The 26,108-nt window shown below is 36.7% G+C and overlaps 3 protein-coding genes across 10 annotated transcripts in view; 1 reads left to right on the top strand and 2 right to left on the bottom strand.

Moving 5' to 3' along the window:
• Positions 1-15,023, bottom strand: part of LOC110831555 (putative glutamate receptor) — a 27,008-nt gene extending 11,985 nt beyond the window's left edge. For 6 of the 7 annotated variants that reach the window (XM_087352375.1, XM_087352386.1, XM_087352363.1 and 3 more), the window contains exon 1: positions 14,851-15,023. Coding sequence is in view for 1 of the 7 variants with exons in the window: in XM_087352377.1 (XP_087208503.1) it covers positions 14,851-14,856 (6 nt within the window). In the remaining 6 variants the exon portion in view is untranslated. The remainder of the gene's footprint in view (positions 1-14,850) is intronic. The other variant, XM_087352377.1, reaches the window with a different exon arrangement.
• On the top strand, positions 9,339-21,049 carry LOC110831554 (putative glutamate receptor). Its single transcript, XM_022067698.2, has 9 exons — positions 9,339-9,564; positions 11,936-12,111; positions 12,826-13,128; positions 13,682-13,785; positions 14,078-14,254; positions 14,986-15,221; positions 15,374-15,594; positions 16,546-16,808; positions 16,922-21,049. Exons 1-9 carry the CDS (start codon positions 9,426-9,428, stop codon positions 17,211-17,213), a joined length of 1,911 nt encoding a protein of 636 aa, XP_021923390.2. The 5' UTR covers positions 9,339-9,425; the 3' UTR covers positions 17,214-21,049.
• Positions 18,268-26,108, bottom strand: LOC110831563 (uncharacterized). Of its 2 annotated transcripts, XM_022067716.2 has the most exons (5): positions 25,577-26,108; positions 24,076-24,237; positions 22,081-22,866; positions 21,176-21,259; positions 20,922-21,049 (listed from the first exon to the last, which is right to left on the bottom strand). In XM_022067716.2, the coding sequence occupies exons 1-4, from the start codon at positions 25,703-25,705 to the stop codon at positions 21,218-21,220; spliced, it is 1,119 nt and encodes a 372-aa protein (XP_021923408.1). In that variant the 5' UTR covers positions 25,706-26,108; the 3' UTR covers positions 20,922-21,049; positions 21,176-21,217. The 2 variants fall into 2 exon arrangements, with proteins under 2 accessions (XP_087208486.1, XP_021923408.1); XM_087352360.1 differs by lacking the exon at positions 21,176-21,259 and having other exon boundaries at positions 18,268-21,049; positions 25,577-25,851.

Raw genomic sequence — 26,108 nt, 5'->3', positions numbered from 1 at the left:
AGCGACATAATGATTACCAGGGACAATACTAGAAGTGCAACAGTAATTGTGTGAACCTTTATTGATCTGTTATGACTCGATTACTCATGGCATTTGCGTGTAACAAACTTTTACGTATGTGACAGGTCAGGTCAACACCGATGAAAAGATCAAACACAAAATATATAAGCAGTGGCGGACCAGGGCATTTTCGAAAGGGTTAGCCAAATCCCGTTGCAGGGGGTGAGAGATCGTTAACATTTGTACATTTGAGTATTCACGTCGTACAAGAGAGGTAAGTAAGTTTAGCCTAAAATTAAACGAAGATAATGAATATAATGTAAGAAAAATTATCAGCGTCTACTGAGCTTAACTTTCTTATTAGAACACCTTATATTTCTGACTATCCATCTTCCAGATAAAATATATATCACGGAATCACGGACTTTCGGACTGTTTTCCTCGAAATTAAGTTTCATACCAAGAATAAAAATATCGCGTAACAAATTCTTTGTTGCGTCAACATTTTGTTAGAAAAGAAGTTGGTCTGTCTGTTTCAAATATTATCTCCTTAGCAACAAAATTCCTATACGAAAATTACCCCATGTCTGGGAAAATTTGAGAGCTCGTCGTATTAAATAATTTTCGTTTTATTAAACTTCTTATGTCTGACAATAAACATGACATTATCTATACTACAGTTCAGTTAACTGGAATAAAACCATATGTTTAATCCCGGACACAAAGTTGATTTCAGACAACCACCATCAGCTGTTTACTGAAGACATGCATATTTTACAAAGAAACATAATATCCCTAGCATAGTTCTGTAATACATAGGTGGAAAGGTTTTGTAATACAAAGTCTACATGATATTTTAAAAGCAGCGATTATTTAATCTGTTCAAGTACAACAATATAAGTCATAACAGATACCAGGAATGTAGACAGTGTTGATAGGTTCAGTGTAAAGAATCCAAAGGCTGAGAATTCAATTCTGTTCACTGTAAGTTGCGTTGAGAACAGCTTCAACTGTTCCAATGTTTCAGTCCTTAGATGCTGACGTAACAATGTACATTGTACGTTGTCCTGTATCTTCTTAGCTTCAGATGTTGCCATGTGGCATGATACAGCAATGGCCACTTCCCGAGAAATCAAAAATACAATCCAGAGTACTCCCAAAGATGCGTAGAGGAGTGAAGGACGCCCATAAAGCGACGGTTTTTTTAAAACCTCCATTGTTTGCAATATGTTAACAATAACTGTTAGAACATTTCTAACTAATTCTAACAGCACAGACAAGCCATAAATTGAATTAATAAAACCTACAGCTTCATAAATATTTCCATAAATACACCGAATTTCCAGCAAATTTAAAAATGCTTTTGGTCTATCAGTCGCCCTGCGCTGAAAAACATTCTCAACAATGGGAAAATTATGAGTTCTTGGCAGACGTCTAGTCATTGATATAATGTTAACAGAACTCATGTTTGAACATGGGTTGTTTAGAAATTCTTTTTCAATCACACGATATCTTTCATAATCGTGTCTAACGCTTACGCGAAGAGCTTTGTTTAGAAATTTAGAACTCTGCCAAACGAATTGTGTCAATTTGCAAAATTGTATAATGACTAGGATCTGAACCAGATGAGAGAGTCTCAGAGTTGCTTCGCCCACGAAGCCCATCCTGTCAGTCCACAGCCAACCATCAACGCACAACCAAGGTATCAGAATCAGAAGTAGCAGAACCATTTCAATATATGACCAAACGTTTCTTTTCGAGACGCCATATTTCAGTAGAGCTCTGTCAATATCGTTTAACTTTCTCGAAAGTTCACAAAACTTATGCCGGTTCACTGTCAGATTCATGGTGATAGCTAACAATGCCATTAAAACTGTCAATGGGAATGAAATCATGAAAGATGTTATAAAGTGAGGTGTTGGGTTTCTTGAAGACGCCAAGACTGGAAAGTTATCAAATTATCAGCAAGGAACATGAAACACCTACAATATTTGAGTGTATATTTACGTCAATTTCGACACCTTTATCTGAACTTACAGTGAAGCAAAATGGAGCCAATCCAACTATTTTACATACGTAATACAATGGGTGAAAACTAGAGGATATGCTAACATATTTTTGTTTAAACCCCTTCATGATTTTACCTACCAACGTTTGCTAAATATAAATTTCATATTAGTCTGTATCTCAATAAATTGTCTTGCGACTTGCTTCTTACTTGGTCTTTGTTAGCTTCAATTTCGTTGGTATGATATCTCAGGAACTCTTAGCAAATGGCTGACTGTATCCGTCTAAACCTTTACTACAGTACTCCTTTGTGACGAACGTAACAACATATGTAGGTCTCAAATGAAATTAAGGAAAGTACTGTAAAGATAATTAAGTCAAGAATTACACTCAATTATTTTAACAGACTGTCAGAGAAATCGGTATTCAACTGACAGATAGCTCCATTAAATATATTTTCACTTAACTAATTTAATTTAACACAAATATTTAATCTCCTTGCACATACAATATAGTCCTATCCATTTTTTTAATTCTTTACGTGTATCAGAAATAAGTTCTGCAGTAAATCAACAGTTTCATTCTTTTATCCAATCCTTGCACGTTAATTTTATTAGTTAAAGTGGATGATTCGCTCTTCTCATTAATTTTGTGTTCATTTTAATTTGTTGTGAACAATTTCTCTATGATGTCAGGGTTTCGCCACGTCTGCTCTAGCAAAACCAGGGCTCTCAAAAGGTAGGACACCTGTCCTTGCCATTTTTTTCTGATGACGAAAGCAGGATTCAACTATCGAAAAGTCTTAATTTTATAATCGTATAATTCTGACGATGGAAAGAACCCCAAATAAATAATTTTAGTATTATTATTATAATAATTATCGAGGAACTGATTATGTAATTGATACTGAATATGATGAACGCGCAGAGTCAAAACTGAATCGTAAAAATTCAGTTACTATATTTAAGGGTTTCATCAACTGGCTCAATAATATCGATTGAAAATAGAGTTTAAATACTGTAATTTAAAGAAAATAATCTTATATATGAAACTGTTTATGTTTAAATATATGTATGTTAGCTTATAGTACGAGAAAGAACATAATGATATGCACAATACTTGGCATGGTATTTCTCTAGACTAGATGAGGTTTCAGAAAGGTAGAAACTCCGGAAAAGTGTCCTCAACTATCTCCGGACAAATGGGATTAAAAGTTAACAGGCCACGACCACTTCAACAACGTTACTAATTATAGTTCTCAATCATTCTTCCCATTTAAACTCGGTTCTGTGTAAATTATTCAGGTAAGAAAGCGTAGTTATTTTGACTACTTTTTAAAATATACCATACAGTTTAAAGGGTTCTAACGATGTTCAGATACTTAAATATTTCTGTTTCTCTGTACTTTTTCTACCATTCAATAATTTAAAAAGAAACCACGACGTTTCGGGAGCTGGCTCTACTCCAGTCTTCAGGTGAAAATGCCTGATATATTGGATCTTACAGAAGGGGATAATCCCAATCACAGATATTGAGTAATGGATAAATTCCAGAGAAACGGGAAAATTTCTTTTAATATACAGGTTTCATAGTGTTACAGAAACGTACGGTACTTTAGGATGAGAGACAGTGATGTCAAGCATTTTAATAACACAGTATTCTATGACAAGGAGTTCCAATTACGTTAAGAGCATAATTCGAGAAACAGCTGTTCTAGGCAATCAGTTAATAGGATGTTGTCTCTAATACATTTAAAATTACTGAAATTCAAGACGCGCCTTTTACATTTACGTAAGTAAAACTGTAACATCAAGTTACGTAGCTGAACAATGAATTAACTGCTATCAGTGGCGAGTCCAAGTCTAGAAGTCAGGTGGTGTGGATTTACAATATTATTAAATTCCCACAATAATCTCAAAACAATTCTAAGGAATTGTACTTATTATTATTTACAAATTTTATCTTTTGTGCTGACTCTGTAATTGACTCTTGTAGCTGAAGCTCTTTCCTTACAATTATACTAAAAGTTAGTTTCTTCTTGTGACCCAGGACTCATTACAACAATCGTTATCTCATTACGTCATTGTTTAATGTTATTGTTGTTCTTTATCTGATTATGAAATAGTTCATTATCTATTCTGGTGCATGAGTCTTCTCCTTCTCGCCTCTACATTATGTAGAACATCACCTCATTTATTCCAAGGAAAAATATAATACATATTTTGTGTTCTATCTTTCTGTTAGTAAATTAGATTGTGTGTTAATTCGTGGTGGATGTTTACCTTGTAAAAATGATGAAGCACTGACCCTGTTATTTTGTCTGAAAAAATATTAATTTATTGCGGCTATTTGATGAAATTCTCGTAATAAAATGACTCATTAGTTCTGCCCCAACTTCTTGTTTACTGCTCTTTACTGATCCATATTACAAGCGGAGACACGAAGGTGGATGCGTGCGCGATGGCAGATAGCCACCAGAAGTATGTTCTGCCACCGTCGGCGGACCGCGAGCAATATTTTGGTGTAATGAAGATAAATGATTAAGCACTACAACATGTGAATGGCGATATGTTACAAACGCAATTGCTTGTGGCATGGCTGAGACTCAAAGTTATTTACACACACTTCGAAATCCAAAAATGTAACACGTCAATAACAGATATAAATATATCGCAACTGATTGTCACGACAGTCCGTACGTTTAATTACAAAATATTATTTATTGTTATTATTGTTATCTTCATCGCCAGAGTATGGGCTCGATTCACTTGGCTCATGATAGAGGGCAGTGGTGTTTTCTTGTGAACGCGGTAATAAACGTTCTGATTCCATAAAACGTGTGGATTTTCGTGACCAGCTTAGCGACTGTTAACTTCTCAAGAAACCCGACGCATACTTTAATATTAACACAATAATAATAAATGCGTGGACTCGTTTAACTTGGCTCTGAACAGATTCGGGCTCTTGTAAACATTATATTTAACCTTCGTGTTCCACAAAAGGCAAAGAATTTCTTGACCAGCTTGGAAACTATTAGCTTCTCAAAAAGAAATCTGTCCAATGGCGGTGGTGGTATTAAGATTATTTATCATAACCTATTCGAAACAGATACAAGCATTCAGAATCTCAAGGTATATAGAACGGATGTCGAAATTACATCTGGCATGGATATGACGTATTCCACTTTTGAAAATAAGAGAAGACAAACAAGGAAGACAGACGTGGCCTGTTTTAAGTCAATAGGCTCTTTTGAAGGACTGAGTAAATCCTGTCAGGATCGTCAGTTTTCGAACCAAGATTAGAAGCCAGTGCCTCTCGAATAGAGACCACAAGTAATAACCACTGCACGACAAAGCCGTTTATCCTGGCGACACAAAGCTGTCACTTCACACACTTGTTTGTATTCTTCAATCTATGAATATACCCAAAGCACGTCAATTAGACACCCTGTGACATGTACGATAAACACAAGTATGTAAATATCTTGTTACCGGCAGAAAATTAACGCGCTGAAAAAACAGGACTGGTGAAAAATGCAGCACGTACAAAACACATTTCGTTCTCTTAATGACGAGCTTATAAGTAAACAAATATATTGTGTGTGTCCTAGATGTATGCTTAAATAACATCCAGACACTGGAAATTAGATTCTATCCTTAATAATATGCAACCTAGCCATCACAGTTAAGCAGAAACTCATTTTGTGTGTGTGAGCTGGACAGTCGGCCGTTTTCTACGCAATTCAAAGCCCTTGTAAATGCTTAAGATGGTAAATGGTTGTCATCCTCCCCCCCCACCCAACCGCCAAGGTGAAGGACCACCCTTTGTCAGCTGTTCGCGAGAAGGCGCCATGTTATTTTAACGGGAAACGGTTCAGAAACGGGAATCTTTAAAAATAAATTTAACTTCTTTGGATAAACTGAAGAAAAGTGAAAATGAGACAGGCGAGACAATCTTGCAAAAGACGGAAACTTCAAATATTATGAAAAATGTTCGTGTACTTCAGTAACCTACAAGAACAAGTTAAGATGTTGAGGTGATATTCTATCACATGCTGTGTTAGGTGTGTGTGTATAGCTAAAGGTGAAGAGTTCCAAATTGAATATTCTTATATTAAAGAAATTCAATCAGTATTTAACTCATACACTTTATGTATCTGTACAGTTTGTGACGTAATGGTTTCTGAAACAGAACTCGACAGATTCATCTCTGAGTTAGACCGACTGTCTCATGCCACGGCCTCAGAATCAGACGGAGAGATTCAATCTCTCTGGACATCGAAAGAATTGAAGGAATGTCAGCATCTCTCATACAAACTATCAGGTATCTGAGAACTTCATATAGATGGACCAGTAACGGCAATTAATTCAATTACAGGTAAGTATACCAAGCAATGGCAGGCCTACCAATAAAAATTCTCTTTTTTAAGATAATTACCTTCCGAGTTGTTGTGACATGTTGTCTTCTGGCTTTACATCAACATCTAGGAAGAACATGGTAACAAGATATATAAACCCAGAAGACATTGAATTAATTCCGTCGTCATAACCTAATACTCGATTTACTAATTCAAATATTTATATTAATGTCTAAATAGCTTAAAAGCCTCCCATATGTGATGCCTTCAAGGTCCTTCAAGACAACTTACATTAAGTATATTTCAGAAAATTCCTCAATGTAATCATGTTTGTTCTTGTGCGTACGTAACTGAAGCGAAATGTACGTCCTTTACAACTAGTTCATCAGTAATATACCTTAATACGGTTATGTAGTAATTTGTTGCAATGTTTACATCAGCGGCGGATCGATAATATGGTGACATTAATCAACTCTGTTGCTACGTAACGCAGAAGAAACCAAAGACATTACTGAAGATAGAAGTGTACTGGGAAGGCCCATTTACATATGTCTGCTAGACAAATTTTCGCTTTGGCACACAAGCATTATATAACGAACAAAATATCTCACTTGTACAATCAATTCTTGATCTTTCGAAGTTTCGCATAAAATACGTCTGCCAGAATCTTCACCTCAGTGCCCCCGGGTACATCCGATTCCACAAACAAGATTCATAGACCGAGTCATGACGGCATCTGTAGTGGCGAACTTGCCAATACCACGGCTTAACGTTAATTTAATTTTAATTATGTTTTAAATTGACATATAGCTATAGTTTCAGACAAAGAGGACCTTACACGTAATGTTCTAAATATTATTTTAGGGTTTTTTCTAGAATTTTCAGTCCTTTTCTAAATGTGTTAAGTTATTTGAATTTTGTTATTTTAATCTAAGATCAATATTTGTATAAAAATACCTCGTGAATATACCGTCATTACTCGCCTTAGGTTAGAAAGCATTAGACTGCAAACGCCTCGCAATGTTTCTGAAATAGTCCGATCTTGCTGAGTAACAGACAAATGAGATTTAGAGCATCGTATATAAATTTGTTTGAACAGTAAACGTAAACAGATATCAACGCAGCATGGGAAATATATAAAGTTTTTCAACATGGGCGGAACAACAGTGGTGTTAACCCGGCTAACACTTTGATATAAGAAAAATGAATTATTCTGTTTTATATATCTATATCTCTCACGGGGGCCAAATTAAAAAAGTCTTCACAGGCAATCAGCTGCGTCAAATTCGAGTCTGTCTCCGAAACGTCTTATTTAATTATATTAAGACGATAGATAACGTCCAGGTAATGTCTTACTTCAATTGTAATTAATTCTTCTGTTGCATTTTATCCAACGTCGAAGTGTTTTAAACCATGTTTCGGAAGTTAGGTCTACTTCCATCTTCAGATGATCGGCGGGAGGATAAAACTACTTTATTGGGGTTCCAAACTGAGCTATTCCGATAACATTAAAAACCAGGTCTAAAACTTTTTAATAATGCCAACCATATGTGGAAAATAACAGGTATTTTCTAACCTAGAACCGACTTCAACGGATAAGACATACAAACCTATTTCATAGTCGTTAATTATACAATACAGAATACGTAATACGAAATTTGAACTTAGCGGTAAATAACTACACACAAGCCTGACTTCTGGTTTGCAAAATTTAATGACACCAACTCAGGTGTATTTGATAATGACGCGGTGCTTAGAAAATAAAACGTGAAACATCAACAGACGTGGATTCATGTCGTGATGAAGTAACTACACTCACCTTAAACGCAGTTATGGCCACGTCCAATGAAGTATTTCATTAAGAACAGTAATGGTCGTTCACGGTGTTTGCTGAAGCGAAAACACAGCAGCAGAAATCGATTTCAAAGAGAAAGAGATATCTGCCGGGTGGGGACACATTACACCGTTCTAACAACAAAACTTTGTTGCCTTTTTCGGAAATGAGTAACTTTCTTTTCACCTTCTGATACAGATCTTTATATTTAGTCGCAGGAAAACAAGCAAATTATAATTACCGCTTCGTGACAAACTCTGACCTGTATGTCAAATATAAAAGGGCCGGAAATTCTGTAAAGACAACAACTTTAATTGAGCGACAGACAGTATCTCTCAACAACAATGTTTTTGTATAGGAAGGTACTTCTATTTTATCGTAACGTCAAAGTCTGCGTACGCATGGGTACATATTTATCTGATATCTACGTGTATTTACTGTGACAGAAAATAGCTACGTGAGGCTATTCGTCTTACATCTTGCAAAGCGGATAATTGGAAAAGCGTTCCGGATTCATCGAGAAGCGAACTGTAACAAGAAACTTTCGCATCAATAGAACATGCATCACGTTCAGAAAAGGAACCAAATAGACACAGTCAGCCTCTTCATTCTATTGAAACAATGACTCTTTCAAAGGGCAGTCACAAAAATTGACATTTTAAAATTATTTTAAGGGTACTAATCCAGATCATTCATTCGAAGTTTTCTTTCGAATACATATTGTTACATGATAACATATTATTGAAGTCTGTGAATACGATGATCCTCATTAAATTTCTTTTAATTCAAACCAAAAATATATCCTGATCTACATCTGGTGAAATGTATTTCAGTTAATATTTATCTCGTAACATTGCACCTCACGGTTTATGTCACACGATGATAATGGTCTCGCAAAATATTTAATACGTCTTCGAAATTATCATGTTTCTTAAGACTCGTGATGGTTTAAAAGTTTGTGTAGGATCTGACATGTCTTGTTTTCTGTGAAATACATTAATTATTTATTTTATATGGCCAAGATACTGGAACATGATCGTGTGGAAGTGTTGATCTTACATTTAACAACTAATGTAGAACAGATTCATACGTCTCGAGTGCAGGGCCCCAGTATATGAATAAAATGAAACTGTGTTCGTGAGAAAACGAGTTAATTTCGTGTCTAGAAATAATGTGTGATAACAGAAATTAATGTAACTTAAGTCTCACATCGTTGTGTTGGTAGCAATGAGAAATTGTGTAACTGTGGTTGTGTTTGTGCTACACGTGGCATTCTGTTTCTGTGTTAGAACTTCTGGGGTCGTAGCTGCTCTTCAGAGGTACTTTTATACGGAGTGTGTTTTCTTGTTGCACAATGAAGATCACGGTAAGTATTCTCCTTATTAGAACTGTATGTCAAAATAAATGTGTTCTTTTATTAATTATGTTTGCTTGATATCACAATTATTGCATTTATTATCTGCTGTCAAACATAAGTGAGCATGTCTCTTTTCCCGTATATCCCAGAGCCACTCGCAGGACTTGGATTACAGTTACGATGAATCTCTGTACTAAAGGTAATAGACGAATTTCATGCTTTGCTGTATCAGTTCATTGTTCCGTATATAGTCCTAAAACATCAGGTTCAAACTGAAGTTAACCAAAACTTCTCCAAACGCCACATCTAAAAACAACAGTTTCATGAAATACATCTCAATGTTGTTGAACCCAAAGTTGATCTTCCAGCCTTTTCTTTGGACTACCAACTTATCTTTCTTTATCAGGTGATTAATGATTTATATTAAATAGACTACGCATGTAAAAGCAATGATACAATGTGTATAATTTCGACACAAATTAACACATTTGGCTCTGTGTTTGTGGTTGGAAACTTAGATATTTCCTGTATTTAATAAATTACAGCAAAATTATTTTAAACTGTATTTATCTGTAGCCTCATAGCCGGTTAATTTAAAATGAATAAGTGTGCAAATATTTGTAGGATTTGATGTTTTTTACGGCGGTGAGTCTGAAGATGGCTGTCTTCTGTGCAAATATTTACTCTAATTTGGAATAAAGTTGTTTGCAGAAACATGCGTCAGTGACTTTGATGTTAATTTATTGTTGATAAAAATCTTGTACCGAGATATTAAAATTCTTTTTTATATCATTAATGATTAATCTATCTGTTTCTTAAGGTGTAGATACAGGTAAACATGTTGTGCATCTGATAATATCTGGAATCAGGTTCCAAATAAACGCTGTATACATCTCTGGAAATCTATATGTATGTTACGTGCAATTTTTTTATAATCAACCGTTTCTCTGAAAATTGCTAAACTTCTATTCTAGCTCAGAGAAAAATATGGTTATATTTGACCGAAACAAACCGAAAATAAAAACTCTGTACAAAGTTTATTGTATAGCACCCAAATATAATATTTTATGGAACTCTATTTAGTAATTTTAGACACGAGAAACGCAGACAGACAGGGAGAGAGAAACAGGAACAGTCCATTCCGCATTCAGAAAAATATTATACTAAGTAATTTTCTCTGAACGAACAAACAAACTATTGATACAGAATTATTTTCAAATAGTCTGTGAACATGGCACTTATATATATGCAGTTGCGTGTTGACACTGTTTTACAAAACTATGACTTACGCACACTAATTCAATGTTTGTACAACAGTCATCAACAGATTCAAGACCCGCCTCTGTAATCAAACGTCAAAAACGAACACTAAACCTAAGTGGCCAATTGTTCTCATATAAATACGAATTTTCTGTAATACTGATGGAAAATCAATACAGACTGTAGTACAATTTTGAAAGTCATTTACATCAGCAACAGAACAAGAGGATTTGAAAATTTGTCTGTAAGAAAAGAACGCTCTATACTATTCATTATGTTCAAGAACACACGAAGACAAACTATAGTGTTTGTCGTCCAGCGAGAATTTGTCAGTTGTCGCGAAATTCTGCATTTCTAATTTTGCTACGCTGCAAGTTCTAAACTGTCTTCACTCTCCTGTACTCTGCTCTTCGTGTTGCATGATTTTTCTGTGACATTGAAGCATTCGAGTTGATTACAGCTACTGCAATACATAAATTACAATCTATATTGCAACCCATTACGTCCGAACCAAGGTAAACTGATATGTGGCGAGAAACGAAGCTGTTCATTCAACAGAAAGAGTTGATATGATACAGAAGGATTAGCCAGACTTTGGTGTTAATATTTTAATATTTTCCGTCAAATCACAATTTTTAATAAGATAATAAAATATAAAATATTTAAAATATCTTATTAAAAATTGTGATTTGACGGAAAATATTAAAATATTAACCTACTTCACAATATGACGCAAATATACTACCTTACAGACTTTAGTGCTAATACATGCTGGTTACCAAATAATGGAGCGTTTATGTTAACCGTCTTAGCCAGGCTAACATTTAAAAAAAACGAAAAATCTCTCTTACATGCGTGGTTTAGTGATACTCCATACTCTGGAACACAGCAGAGCCAATCAGGTAAAGTGCATCGTTGGCCAACTATTTCAGGCTCAAACTCTCAGTTCATAGTTCTAGTTACGAAGATGTTAGCCTGGCTAACACGGCTAAAATGATTAACATGAATCCTATCGGTAACCGTTAGCCTTTATCACAGAAATTCTACTCAAGCTATTAATCGGACATTTATGACATTTTTTCAATATTTTAAACAACATTTTCACTTAATTCTGACGTAGGTCTCACAACTACTAGCACTTTGGCTCAGTGGCAATTGCAGCTGTCAAGCGAACTGTGCCCCTCTTCAGTGCAGTTCAGACTCAACTCGACCCAAACGGTTTCAACGTGCCAACGCAGTCGTCCATTGTTTGTCCTACATCCAGGAGATCCGACCAGAATAAAACCATTCCTTCAGGTAAGTTCGTGGGTAAACTCAGTATTTAACGCAGTTAAACGTTCCCTGCTGTTCTTGGCATATTAAAACGTAGTAGTAGCATACAAGCAAGGGCACTTACATGAACTGTGAGTTACTTAAAAGATGCAGTAAATTTAAGAGTCACAGAAGCGTTAGTTTCGCAACAATTTTTCAAATTATAAATGTCAAATCTTTATTCAGTTCTCAGTCAGTGATGTGAATTATATTCTCATATTTATTATACCTAGGAAAGTGACGCTACGTGAATATAATATATTCTCTTGCAAATAGGCAATTTATTTTCGAGTGAAATACAATCGGCAAAAAACAAAGGAAAGTTCGCTTACTTCACAACCGGCGCGAAACGATATATCTGATACAGACGAACGTGACGCGCCATCGAACAGCGGACTACAGCGTCGCGTCGCCTCAAGTAGCGATCACTCCAAAAGGTACCATATTAACAATATGTGAACATCAGCATGACTTCGGGCATGCCGAGTTAATTGGAGACGTCATAATTACTACAGGTAACACAGCAATGGAACTTCATATTTGGAAAACGACTGGTGATCCGCGTTATTGAAAAGCCACAAAGATCACTACTACATTAGCAAATGAGATAGGTAGGATTCCACTTGGCTGTTCCACAGTTAAATCTTATTCCTCGTATTACTATCTTCGTCTTGTCCGGCTAAGCATACGTTCGTCCAGTTTGCAGCAAACAGAAGCTTCTCGAGGGTCATCTGGTTGCTGTTCCTGGACAAGAACTCTTCCCTGGAGGAGTTCTTCACCGACATTAACATCCCCTTCGACTGCGAGTTCCTGGTGGCTCAGCCAGAAGATGACCACGCCGTTGGTCTGACCGAAGTGTACCGTGTTAGCCCCACACTTCCCCTGCAGACATACCGTTTCGGCAACTGGACTCCTGATGGCGGCCTCACCTGGCCCTCGAGAGGCTTCTACCATAGGAGAAACAGCCTACAAGGACTTGTACTGAAGACAGCAGTCATAGATGTAAAGTTCTATAATGTACTATAGTCCCCTTGTAATTGGAGTGCCCTCACCATATGACTGTGTGTCATCTTTTCAGTTGCTTAGTTCATGCCAAAAAATTGTATGTAGCCCAAGACTTTCTGGACGTTTCGCAACATGCTAGAATTTTACGAAGAAAGGTTGTTAACCATTAGCCCAAAACCCATGCTGGAAGACCAATGCTTGTCGTCTGCCTGCCACTGCTTAATTAAGTCACACTGCCCTCCCTATCTGGAGACAGCGTCCTCCAACCTCAACCTAACAACCCGTTGTGTCGAGCGACCCACACAGCAAACAAAAATTGAAATGTGATTGTTATTATATGAATAATATACTAAAGTTTAGTATGAGAGTATATATACTCTCATACTAAACTTTAGTATATTATATCAGGCACAATGGCAACAATCTTGATAACGAAAATGATAATAATTTTATAACAGAAGCGATGACAATAAATAATGCGCAAAATAGCGGTACTTGTGCATTATGTTATTATTCAGCATTTTAAAATAAATTTAATAATAAATTACAGGCTTTCTACACCAACGTCGTAGAAGAAAGTAACAACAAGCCAATTAAAATATCTGGTTTCTTCGGGGAAATGTGGAACACGCTTGAGGACCAACTTAAATTCAAGTAAGTAAATCCTTCGGTTCGTCTCAGTCATTCCAGAAGTTATTCATATATAATACAATATATTATTTGCGTTTATGAAACACGAAAATATTGTGTATTTACGACAGCCGTCGAGCGAGTTAAAACAGCGGTAATGTGCCTGATGCACATTCGGAAAATCAGCTGAGTCCCCATCGGCAAAAAACTATTCTCTGGCCTGCCTCAGTGAATTGGGCCTTCATTCTCTTAGCTAATGGACAGGTACACAATGAACAGTCACTAGTTAAGTCTAATCGCAGTGTTATTGTGACAGGTCTGATTTTTACAAGCCACTTGACAACTTCTTCGGGGCTCCAACCGAGAATGGATCGTGGAATGGTATGATCGGAATGTTGCACAGAGGAGAGGCCGACTTCGCAGTTGCGAAGTTCGTGATGAGCCCCGCCCGCCTACAAGCCGTGGACTTCATTTCAACTTTAGAGCAAGTGAAGTACGAAGCATTCAGAATCTAGACTAGGTGATACAGCAGTTTTAGAAAGTTCCATCTGAACGGTCAATCCTAATAACAGAGATAATACCACAGATAGACAATATAAAAATAATTGTGAAAAAGGGAAGAAAGAAATACGCGTCTGAATTACAGGCTACGAGAAAAAAGAATAGCCACAAAACCAAGAAAAACGTTATCTTAATGTGGGTTGGAAAAGTCCTTGAAGTTGCTGCTGATGGTGAAGTTCAATAACTGAACTAGCAAAAAACTGTTCGTGACATTCTGGTATATAAACCGAAGCCTCTGCACGAAGGTCAAAAATGCTCGCAACTGACCCATTTCACATTATAGTAATATTCACCTTTACCTCCTTTCCGTCGTATCTCCTTTTTACATTTACAATGGAAGACACAATTATAAAACACGGCACGCAATACGTCGGGTCAGCCCAGTTACGTTACTGGCTACGGGATGGACGGTCGGCTCAATGGGCACTTCGGGTTGATTTTCTTGGATAAAGCGGTCACAAGGAAAACCTAACCACTCATTTACTATAGCGATTATAATGCTGAGATTAGGAATTCGTAGAGCCTTACCTCCATTCTTCACTTATTCATGGCAGGTCTTCAAACACAGAAACGTGCATTTGTCGCCTCCTCCTTCCGCAACCACAACACAAATAAACTTCTGATGTATCTTACTTATCACTGCCTTCTGTACCTGTGTTCCAGGACAAGGCTGTTCATCAAAGAACAAAGAGCACTGCTCGTGAAATGGGACGAATTTCTCAGACCATTCACCAGGAGGCTCTGGATGTTACAGTTGTTTTCAATGATTCTTATCGGTCTATGTTTCGGAGTGACGTATCACGTTGGACAGCGTCTAGGACTTGAGGCCGGCGTCGCATCCGTGCTCCAGAATCTCTACGATGCCTTATTCTACACTTTCGCTAGCTTTTGTCAGCAAGGTAATGCCTCATATGGAAAAACAATTAATGCACTACGTATTTGCCCGAATGAAATGCGAGCTATTTTTGTCCTCCAAGTTAGCATCCCTTCCAAAATATTGATTGTGGATTCACGAATGTTTGTGTTAGGAGTTTGCTGTATGCTGTTGCAGGACGAAGTGTGACGCCACGAATGTTGTCATGCCGTGTTGTCTTCTTGACATCATATTTCACGGCTGTGGTGCTTCTCGCCGGATATTCTGCTTTCCTCATATCTTTCTTGGCCACTAGAGAGACCAAGGAGTTCCCTTTCACCAGCTTCAAGCAATTTCTGGACGATGGCAGGTTTCAGCTGGGCATGCTATCAGATTCGGCCTTTACATTCTATTTTGAGGTAGGTATCACCACCAGCAGATCGTGTTGCCACTACAACACCGTGATCTAATTATCCCTGGGCCCCGCCTACATGGACGTAGGAAGCCCCAGATGAGACGTGAGGCTTTGTCAACTGTTCAATTGAACCCCAAATGTCGAAGCGTGCAGCTAGAAACTTGTACCGATCAAACTGTGTCCTCCATACCAGTGTATATTCGTGGTAACGGCAGGTGATCTCACTAGAGAGCAGAACAACTGTCAATGCGCCTGACAAACACCTGCGTGCCGGCTAATGTTGTTTCGAGGGCTGAGCGATGGTTCAAGGAATCTCATCAAATCCCCGCGTGACAGTAATATTTTTCAGTATAATGACAACCAGTCACCTGAAGTTTGATTTAAGCCAATTCCCGAAACGTGAAGCATGTCATGATTTCTTTAGTAACGCTTTTTCAAATGCATCGAGTAGGCGCTGTATCAGATATTTTGGAATGGGACCTTCCGAATACGAAACAGCAGTTCTAACCACACGACCGAGACTTTCCGTTGCTTCTCACATACTACATCTCAGTCAATGATAATGTCCAGCAGCATATTGGCAAAATGTTATTATAAGTTAGTAATCAGATTGTGAAATATTAACAAGCCACGTCATGTTGTTATGAAGCAACAGATTCTATACACTGTCTGAAAATGGGATACTGAGGAAATTATCTGATATGTTACAACACATGTTCAGCATTTGTGCTTCGAATGCCAAAGATCCCCATTTAGAATCTGAGAGGCATAATCGAACACCCTTATAAATTTAACAAGCTTTCTTCAGTTGTTTCATGCTTACGATGGTATCAAGTTTCTCCGACATTGTAACAATTCATCATTCAGTAAACCTGTCTGAAGTAACTTATGTATCGCTAACCGAACAAAGAAAGAGAGATACAAACTATAACTTTAGAACTTACTCTTCCTGCAGAACTCAACGGATCCTGTGATGCAGAATATTTACCAGAAAATGATTGCACCAAACCGACACAATTTTCCATTTTCGGATGACGAAGGATTCCGGAGGGTGTGCAATGTACCGAATTATGCCTACATTACGTACACAGATCTGGAGTACCAAGAGACGGGAACTCTCAGCTGTGGTCTCACCGAGATTCCGCAAATTTACATCCCTGGTTCACTGGCAATAACGACAGTCAAGAAAAGCCCTTACAAAGGAATCTTCAATTCTGTGTAAGTAACGGTAGATAATTCTGTTCACGAACTACATAACAGTAAGACTACATGGCGCAACAACCCAAAATACAACTATCTTCAAACCAAATATTTTCTGTCTGTTGTACCAGAATCTGGAAGATGAAGAGAAATGGAATCCTGAAGAGGCTGCACACAATGTTTTACCCCATCAAAGTTCCAATATCAGAGATTCCTAGACCAGTGGTCTACCTAGTACAAGTAACACCAGTATTGACACTTCTAGGTGCTGCAACGTTGGTCGCCATTGTGCTGCTCCTGGTAGAGAATAAAGCAGCCTACATCAAGGCATGTCTCCAGATTGGCAGACAGAGAATGAACCAGCTATTGTTTGGTTTGATTCTGGTCAGTCCTACACATGCCAGGAAAAGGCGACAGACATAACAGCGCTGCCAGAGAACCACCTGACCCATAAATAATAGCATATAACACTTTAAACTATCTAAATTTAACCATCAGTAAATGTTACAGTAAAACGCTGCTGAATTTCAGCAAAGTTTGAACTACTTTTAACTCCAAAATAGGTCTGTGTTTAAAATAACATTGCTGATTTCCTTTCAAATTGCACATGATATAACTTATAAACTTAATCAAATTATGACAAAAAATAAATAATTTCTGCACTCATATGCAAATCTGAATGCTTTATTTGTGTCACAGCATTTCAGCTTATCACAGTCAGATGGCAACATGAATGATCAAAGAGTGACCACTGGTTCATGCCAGTGATAAATGCCATCATCTCGCATTGTCACACAGTACAAGCATGTGTTCATCCCAGAAATTGTTCTCACTGTTTTTATCGACCACCACTGCTTCAGAGAGTATTCTTTTATATCAGATTCCATACTTCAAGACTCAGTCCACCTTCATTTGACCAAACCTTGTAACATAAATCATATGATGGCATTCTGAAATATCTTTTAATGTGATTGCCACTTCGTTTAAAACTTTAAAATACAGACTTTCAAAAATAAAGTTAATTTCATTCAACATTCCTTCAACAGATCACACAACATAAACATCAAATGTTGTAAAAAATCATCCCATTGTGAAATTACATTATTCAAAATTACAGACAAGTTGTTTCATTAAGAAGTGCAACAGAAGAAATAACAAAATACATGCAATATTCAGATTTCTTAATGAGGACTTTTTCTCTTCTTTTTCCGGTTTAACAATGTTTGTACATTTTCCGGTACCCTTTACGGGTCCCCAACTTTTCAGTTGGCTTCATCTATGGACATTCGGTAGGAATCCTTGGACGAGGGATTGGCCCATCGCAAGGCCTCTACCTGTACACAGGACAACACAACACAGAAAAACATCCATGGCTTGAGTGGGATTCGAACCCACAGTCCGTGCGACCAAGCGGCACAAGACCCACGCCTCAGACTGCGCGGCCACTGCGGACACCCATGAGGACTTCTTGAATAAATAAAAAGCAAATACATATTTTATTTAATATATAAATTACAATAAAATTGCTTGTTACAGGTATCCAACATATAAATTTGTTACACCTCTATCAAAAAGCAAGGAGAGTAAACTGAGTGCCAAACACATTAAAAGTCCAACATTTTATCCATGTAAATGTAACACCAAGGCAGTGGTAAAGCTAAACATATCTGTCTGTAACAAATCTCACAGATCATGGAAATTAGTTTGATCCATGGACAATATATATTTTATTTTATTACAAATACCATTATTTCGGTCTCAAACAAAATATTTGCACATTCAGATTAACTTTACGGAGCAGAATGCTTCTTGAGATGCTAACAGTTATTCACGTCTTCAAGAAATGATCCACCATTTATAAAAACTCCAATTTCCAACGCATTCATGATAGCCAGCCACTTGTCCCTATCCTGAGCCAGATGTATCCAATCCATATCCTCACATCAAAATTCTTTAACACAAAGTTCTATATTATCCTTCCATCCATGTCTAGGTCTTCCAAGTGGTCACTTCCATTCAGGTTATACGACCACATATTTTATACATTTTCCTTCTCTCCCACGTACATGTGATATGTTTCACAGGACTTTTCTATAGACAGATTCTGATACGCACGATTCAAAACCCTGCCCTTTAAATATTCAATTGCTAAAAATAAAATCACCACTAAAAATTTATCAGTCACATATAAAAAAGCATGCTTTGGAGACTAATGATGAAGATATTTTTCCCCTTACTGCAGTGGTCCCCAAGCTGAATTCCTCAAACCCACTGTATATTAAATATATCAGGGATTTAACTACAATGAATCTGCAATCACAGATATTTTGTACCAATACTCCTTTGACATAAATAAAATTAAAAAACTTGTGAGAAGTAGGAATTTATTTCAATAAATATTGTTTTTTTAGTTCTTTCCTACTGCATACTTCAGAAGGATGACTATACTGGAGGTCAGCATGGCCCATAGCTTAGAAATTTACTTTGTGCCGCCCAATTACCTTCAATACATTACCTGCACCAGACAGACACAACCATTTCCATATTAACCTGCTTCTGGTACCTATAATGACACTGGCTGTGCGCCATGATGAAACACGCCATTTTATGAATCAATCTGCCAATGATTTTAAATAAATTCTGAAAAAAAGTCTCATGTTATTAACGGCAAACGAGTAAAATAATTTCCTGGCTTTTTCTTCAGGGACTGATTAAATAATCCCTTAGAAACTCAGGTCAGTATTACCAGGCCAGAAATTTAATGTGAATATTGCAATAATATGAGTTGATTGCATTATCACTAACCTAAACCAGTTAGACCCAACATGTAAGTCAAATCAAACACAACTAATGATACATGATGCTGTGACTCACCAATTTCAATATAGTTTCGTGTAATTCACAGCCAAAACTTCTTTTGCACAGCTTACTGACATTTCTGCTAGTCTATTCTTGTTTATTGTCAGAACATATTTGCCACTTTTTACTCTCGCTTTAATGTTGTCAAAATTCATGGTGAGCATGGATTTTATTGCATACCTTACAAAAACAAGATTAAATTCAAATGTTTCAAAATTAGACACAACCTTTTCACTTTGGCAAATTTTAAGTTTGTAACCAATTCAATAGAACAGAGTATTTGGGAAACCAACAGTCACTCAAATTGTTAATAAATTTTCCATTTTTATGGAACCTTAAAATTCATAATTGTGTTCACATGAGCCAGCTACTGGACCCATCCTGAGCCAGATAATCCAATATATATACTAATACCCTATTTATTCAATATCCATTTTAATATTATCCCACCATCTACACCTAGATCTCCAATGTGGTATATTCCCTTCAGATTTACAGGCTAAAAATTTGTATGCATTTCTTATCTCTTTCATACAAGAGAGAAAGGTCCAAACACTAAAAAAAAAGTTTCTTATCCTTTCAGTACCAATATAACATGGTAAATCTTATTTTGTAAATTCATTTTTGTCGATGCCAAAAGTTATGCAACTGTACCAAGACTGAATATCATGTGCGCTACTCAAACATCAGACAAAGCCCAGGATCTTGCAGGCCTTAAATTAAATCACATTGTTTCTTTCAGAAAGCTAACATATGTGTAAAGGATATCTGATTGAAATTGGCCACACGAAACCAGTGTCTGGAAGAAGAAATTATTGGAAAAGATAAGGTTCTCAAATTCTGATTTCTCAAGCACGTGATATTAAATTTTAAGAACCTGTGCCTCATTCTGTTACTCACTGACTTCACTCGTACCTTCCTCCAGGGATCCAGTTCTTATCCTTCCATTTATACATACAGTAGATCTTCAACTAGGACCTACTGACATGTGTACGCATGTGTCGATTGAGTTTCGACTTGGTGTAGAATGATTTTTTGCACAATTGACACAAGTAAGGACGTTCTCCTGTGTGTATTCGTTCATGGATTATAAGATGCTGGTTTTCAATGAATGATTTGTTACACTGCATACACGTAAAGCGCTTTTCACCCTTATGATAACGCATATGTCTCGTGATCTCAGACTTAGTAAAGAAGGAAAGCTCACATAGCTCACAAGGAAAGGCCTTATGTCCAGTATGAAGCAGCTCATGCCTCTCAAGACCTGATTTTGTGAAGAATGTCCTCCCGCACGAACCGCAGGAAAAATCGTTAATCCCTGAGTGCCGTTTCTGGTGTGTCTTGAGATTCGTAAGTGTCGTAAAAGTCTTCTCACAAAGTGTACATGCATAAGGCTTCTCCTGTGACACACAAAAAAGAACCCTTTGATCATTACTATTCTTGGTCTACTTAACAACAATTTATCAACTACATATGTTACATACCATTCAAAGAGGGACAAAATAATGATCAAGAGAAGATATTACCCCATTGTTTGCCTGTAGAAACTGAGTGAAATCATGAAAACTTCAGTCAGGATTGTCTCCCAGCTGAGACTCAAACTGTGGGCCCTGTGAATATCAAGCAGGATTGCTACTGCACTGCAACACTCCATCTGGTATATACGCATGTAGATTTATAAGCAAATAAAACTGGGTTGAACACAGTAAATTTATGTTCCCTCACTTTGCTTTGACTAGGATGCACATACAATTACGTTTCCTTCGCCTTACAATTTTCATAGCATAATATCTCTGGTTATGTGGCAAAAATAATTCCAAATTGTTATTTGGATTTTCCATTTATAAGATAAATATAACAAAGTTAGCTAAAACACTTGCTGTAGTCATGCCAGAGCAAAGTAAAACCAAGAATGTTATTATTGTTAAACATGGTATAATTCTTATCAACTTGGAATAAATTTTGTGATTACAGCTGTGATTGTGATGACTGAATTGTACAGCACTGGACAGAGGAATGAGCCTGGTTGACTTCATGTTCCAGATCCGTGTAACACTACGGATAGCATTAAACTCATTTTTTGGTAGAATATGATGAAGAAATTCTCATATCCCACATGTGAATCAAACCTTTGCCTTCCATTCAACAGCCAGTCACTTTGTTGAGCCACCAGACTCTGATGATGAATAACACACCTAAGAAGATTTTGATTCATTTTACTAAAAAAGTACCTCAAACCTGTGATTCATTCTTATTGCCAGAGCTTCAAGAAGCAAAACGTATTCAGGAATTTCACTGTATACAATCCTTAACTTGGAAATTTGGCTACAGAGATTTTACACACCCAATACAAAGCAAATTAGTATACGATTTATGTGGCAGTCATATCATCCATCAACCCACCTACATAACATATATAACAACTGCTTACCTGCGTATGTACTCTTTCATGATTTGTGAGCTGGCTTTTCTGGACAAAAGTTTTGCCACACGCATTACAAAGAAAAGGTTTGATACCATTATGTCTGTTCTCATGACTCTTAAGACCAGAGTAACTGTGGAAAGTCTTATCACAGAGGCTACACGCGTACGGTCGTACTCCGGAATGATACCGCCTATGCACATTTAGGTCCTGTTTCCGAGCAAATGACTTCCCACACTCCTCACATAAATATGGTTTTTCCCCTCGATGAATTATTTCATGTTTCTTCAAATTGTCACGCTTTGAAAATGATTTTGAACAGATCTTACAAATAAATGGTGGTTTGTCTTCACCAAGAATGTCGTCTTCCTCTTCCATTTCCATGTCATTCTTCAACACTGATGGTAGTGATGGCAGGGGTTGTGGTTGGTAAGCTGTACCTTGTGTAGACAAAGTCTTTTTATTTTTAACCAACCTTCTTAAACGTGTTTTCCTAGTTACTCTTTGAATTGTTCCTCTCCTTCGTTTCTTTTTATCTTCTTTCCGAGAGGCGTCATTTGCAAATGGTGTTTGCAGTGCAGTTAAACCATTTCCAAAAGCATCTACATTGCACAGTATAACAATTTTTTCAGACTGTGACGTACTTGCTTGCTCTCTGCGTGGAACAATATTTCTGAACTTGGGCAAGTTGCCAGAACTTTCTGTTTTGTCGCAGCTATCTTCATCTTGACTGTCTTCCTTCATTCCTGTATCATGACTATCCTCATCTGGACTCTCTTCCTTCATACCTGTATTCTGGAATAAATAAAATTAACATATTCTGTAAGAACATGAGTATATGATACTATAAGTCTGTGACATTTAATAATACTGCCTCAAATGTACAAATTATATAACAGTGAATGAGATAGGAAGATGATTATGAATGGTAAGTAAGTAACATGTAGGATTTAAGGTTTTCACAGCACTGAGTCTGAAGATGGCTGTCTTCTGGGTTGTTGTGTTGTGTAGTCAGGTAGAAATTTATCGACATTTCAGAGGTCCTTGCTTCCTCCATCATCAGGGGTATTTCCCTGATTATAGAGACTACACAGTGAACAACCCAGAAGACAGCCATCTTCAACCAAGTAATAATTTGCAAAAATATAGTAAATAGTCTCTTACAAGGTACTATCCTGGCAATGGACAGGATAAATCATGAAACACCTCATTTTGAGTAACTGATACCATGTGAGATTTTCAGATTCTTGCTGTGGCAAATATAAAGATTGTAAAAGTCTAGCAATTTTCTTCTACACCAACTTGCACCATAGTAAACAAACACAAACTCACATTCGTCCATGCTGATTAAAGTGATAATTGTCATCTTATCTGTGAAAAACTCAGATCTCCCACTTTATATAACAGTGCCTCTCCCACTGGGCTACTAAGAACTTACACTGGTAAGTTGACAAAATACCTCACCTTAGCTCCCCAAGACAAAACAACTACACTACACAATGAACTTATCAGTATTTGCAAGAAAAGTGCAAAAAAATAATTTTAACCCACAGCTTCTTACAGAACACATTTCTGGTAAAAATAATCTGTAAGACAATTAAAAAATTTCCTAAAAGTTTGTATTTCCATCAGCAACTTTACAGTGTACACTTATCACTCTAAAATAAGTTCACTTGCAGCTACTAGATCTAACGCAAACCATTTTAATCTGCCCAGCCCTCATAACCCTTCAATGGATATGGGTTTTATTTAAGGCTGTTAGCCCTAATGAAACCATTCTAAATTACCAAATACAATTGGGCACTAAATTTTCTTTCTTATTCTTCTTAAGATGTTTCCACTTTATGTGGGTACTATGCTATACACATTTTGTGTGAAAAATTATATTAGAAATTCTTTAGTGTATACAACAAATACATCTTAAAAATGTAACATCCTCATACATATGGAACACATATGTATATGCATTACAAGAGGAAAATAATAACACAGATAAACTGCTACCTCAGTAACACCCTCATCTTCTGAGTTGTCAGGGGATTTCTTAATGTACTGCTTCAGCATCGCATCAGAAGTTTCACACTTCATCTTAAACTTGTACGATCTATCTACTTCATGGCAGCACTGTTGACAAATCAATGCTGGAAGACCATCTCCTTCAAATATCTGTAAGTTGTTATGAGTTATAGTTTGTCTTAATACAAAGTTACAGATTTATCTAACATAATCTATAAACTTTCACAGATCATTTCCTTGCAACATAAGTAGCTGAATTTTTCATGAGAGTGGTTAGCTTGCCTGTTTCATAGTCAGTTCAGCTGAAATCTCAGGTGGAAGACTGGCCATTCTGACAAGAATCTATCATGATTATGTCACACTTATCAACCACAAAGTGGCAGAGTGCAATAATACACAACATGACTGCTTCTTCATATAACCATTCATGATCATCCTGTCATTTCTCACTAATACTATTTTTAACTTAACTAGTTAACACAATGTTGTTAACACATTGTGCTACTCACACTGTGGAATGATCTATACGCATCAATACATATGGAGATGATACGCTCATTACCCATAGTTGGTTAATGCATTATTAAATGACAATAAATCAACTACTGAGGTTATTTAACACTGACCATGATGAGATGAGAGAATAACCATGCAAAACTATTGGAACAACTTGCGGTCTACCCAAGATTTGAACTACAAACTCCCTTAATACAAGTTAGTCATGTTATCACCAAGATAACCTTCACTTGTCAGCATAGATATTACAGGGACAGAAATTCAAAATCCTTGTAAAAGGTGACTTTCTAAACATCTGCTGCTGGCCACCAATGCATTAAGAAGAGTTTTTGGAGAAAAAAATACAATTTGATCTAGCTTTTATACTTCAAATGCACTAAGCAAGAACTGACAAAAGCAAATTTTGAGCTAAGATATGTGACTGCTAACAGTTTTCCCACTACTATCTGCCACATATGTTCAAAACCCGTATCCTGGATTGTAAAAAGTACCCACAAGCTTTGCCTGTCATAGTTTGACACATCAAAGACCTTCCAACTAAATAAAAAATTAAGGGGTAGACATTCAGTAAGTTGGGCTTTACCAAAGAAAATGTCAGAGATGTGAATTTTATGCTTTCTTACTACAAATTCTACTACCTACCGAACTCATTTATCTATACATTAAAGAAGGGGCTTCAAAGCAGCTAATATTAAAATTTTGTGAAGTGCATGACGTGTTTCTGTTGATAAACGTCGATAAAAACAAAGTTAGTATACTTCCTGATACATCGATTTCGTTATTAGTATGACCAAACAAAACATGCATACACAATTTTATTTAAATATAATATGTAATAGATAGGTATACCACGACTGGCACATTTTTCCAGGACCTACTCAACAGGAACAAAATTCCCATTATTACAATAAATATTTAATGTCTTTCCTTTTGTCAGGAAGTAGATACAAATAACAACTACGCACGTACTAACCTCAAAAGATACAAATGACATAATCCGTTTCGGAAGAGGTACTGCAAAAATAGATGACATTTCGCCTTCTTTTAGCAAACAAAGGCGGCATATTTCACTGAAATTCAGTGTCATGTTGTGGTTGTTCATTTTCGGTGATGTAACAACACATATACAAAATGAAATAAAATAACAATACTTTTACAAACAAAATGCATACAAATATTTCAACCAACAACAACCACTGTCAGCCATTGCCTTGTAATTAGGCACACGATCTTCTCATTGGCCTGGTGAGTTAGCAAGTTTTGAATTCATGGCCTGCTTTATTCAATCACAGGGAGAACGAAACGTAATATTAATGCGGGAACATCGGCAAAAGCGGTTTACCATTTTTGAATTTATCACAGAAATGTCTGTTTTTCGTTACAATTTTGGGCATGGTATTTTCCCTCACCGTGATAGAACTAGTAAATAAGGGGGTTCGATAACGCAATATCATATACAAAGTGGGAGAGGGGTCACATTTTGTTTCTATATTAAAACAATGCTG

The sequence above is a fragment of the Zootermopsis nevadensis genome, unplaced genomic scaffold, assembly GCF_977971745.1.
Source record: "Zootermopsis nevadensis isolate Lab colony 2312 unplaced genomic scaffold, Znev_1.0 Znev_ptg000002l, whole genome shotgun sequence".
NCBI classification, from domain to species: domain Eukaryota; kingdom Metazoa; phylum Arthropoda; class Insecta; order Blattodea; family Termopsidae; genus Zootermopsis; species Zootermopsis nevadensis.
Note: the sequence above shows the minus strand (reverse complement) of the source record. Positions and strands in the feature narration are given on the sequence as shown.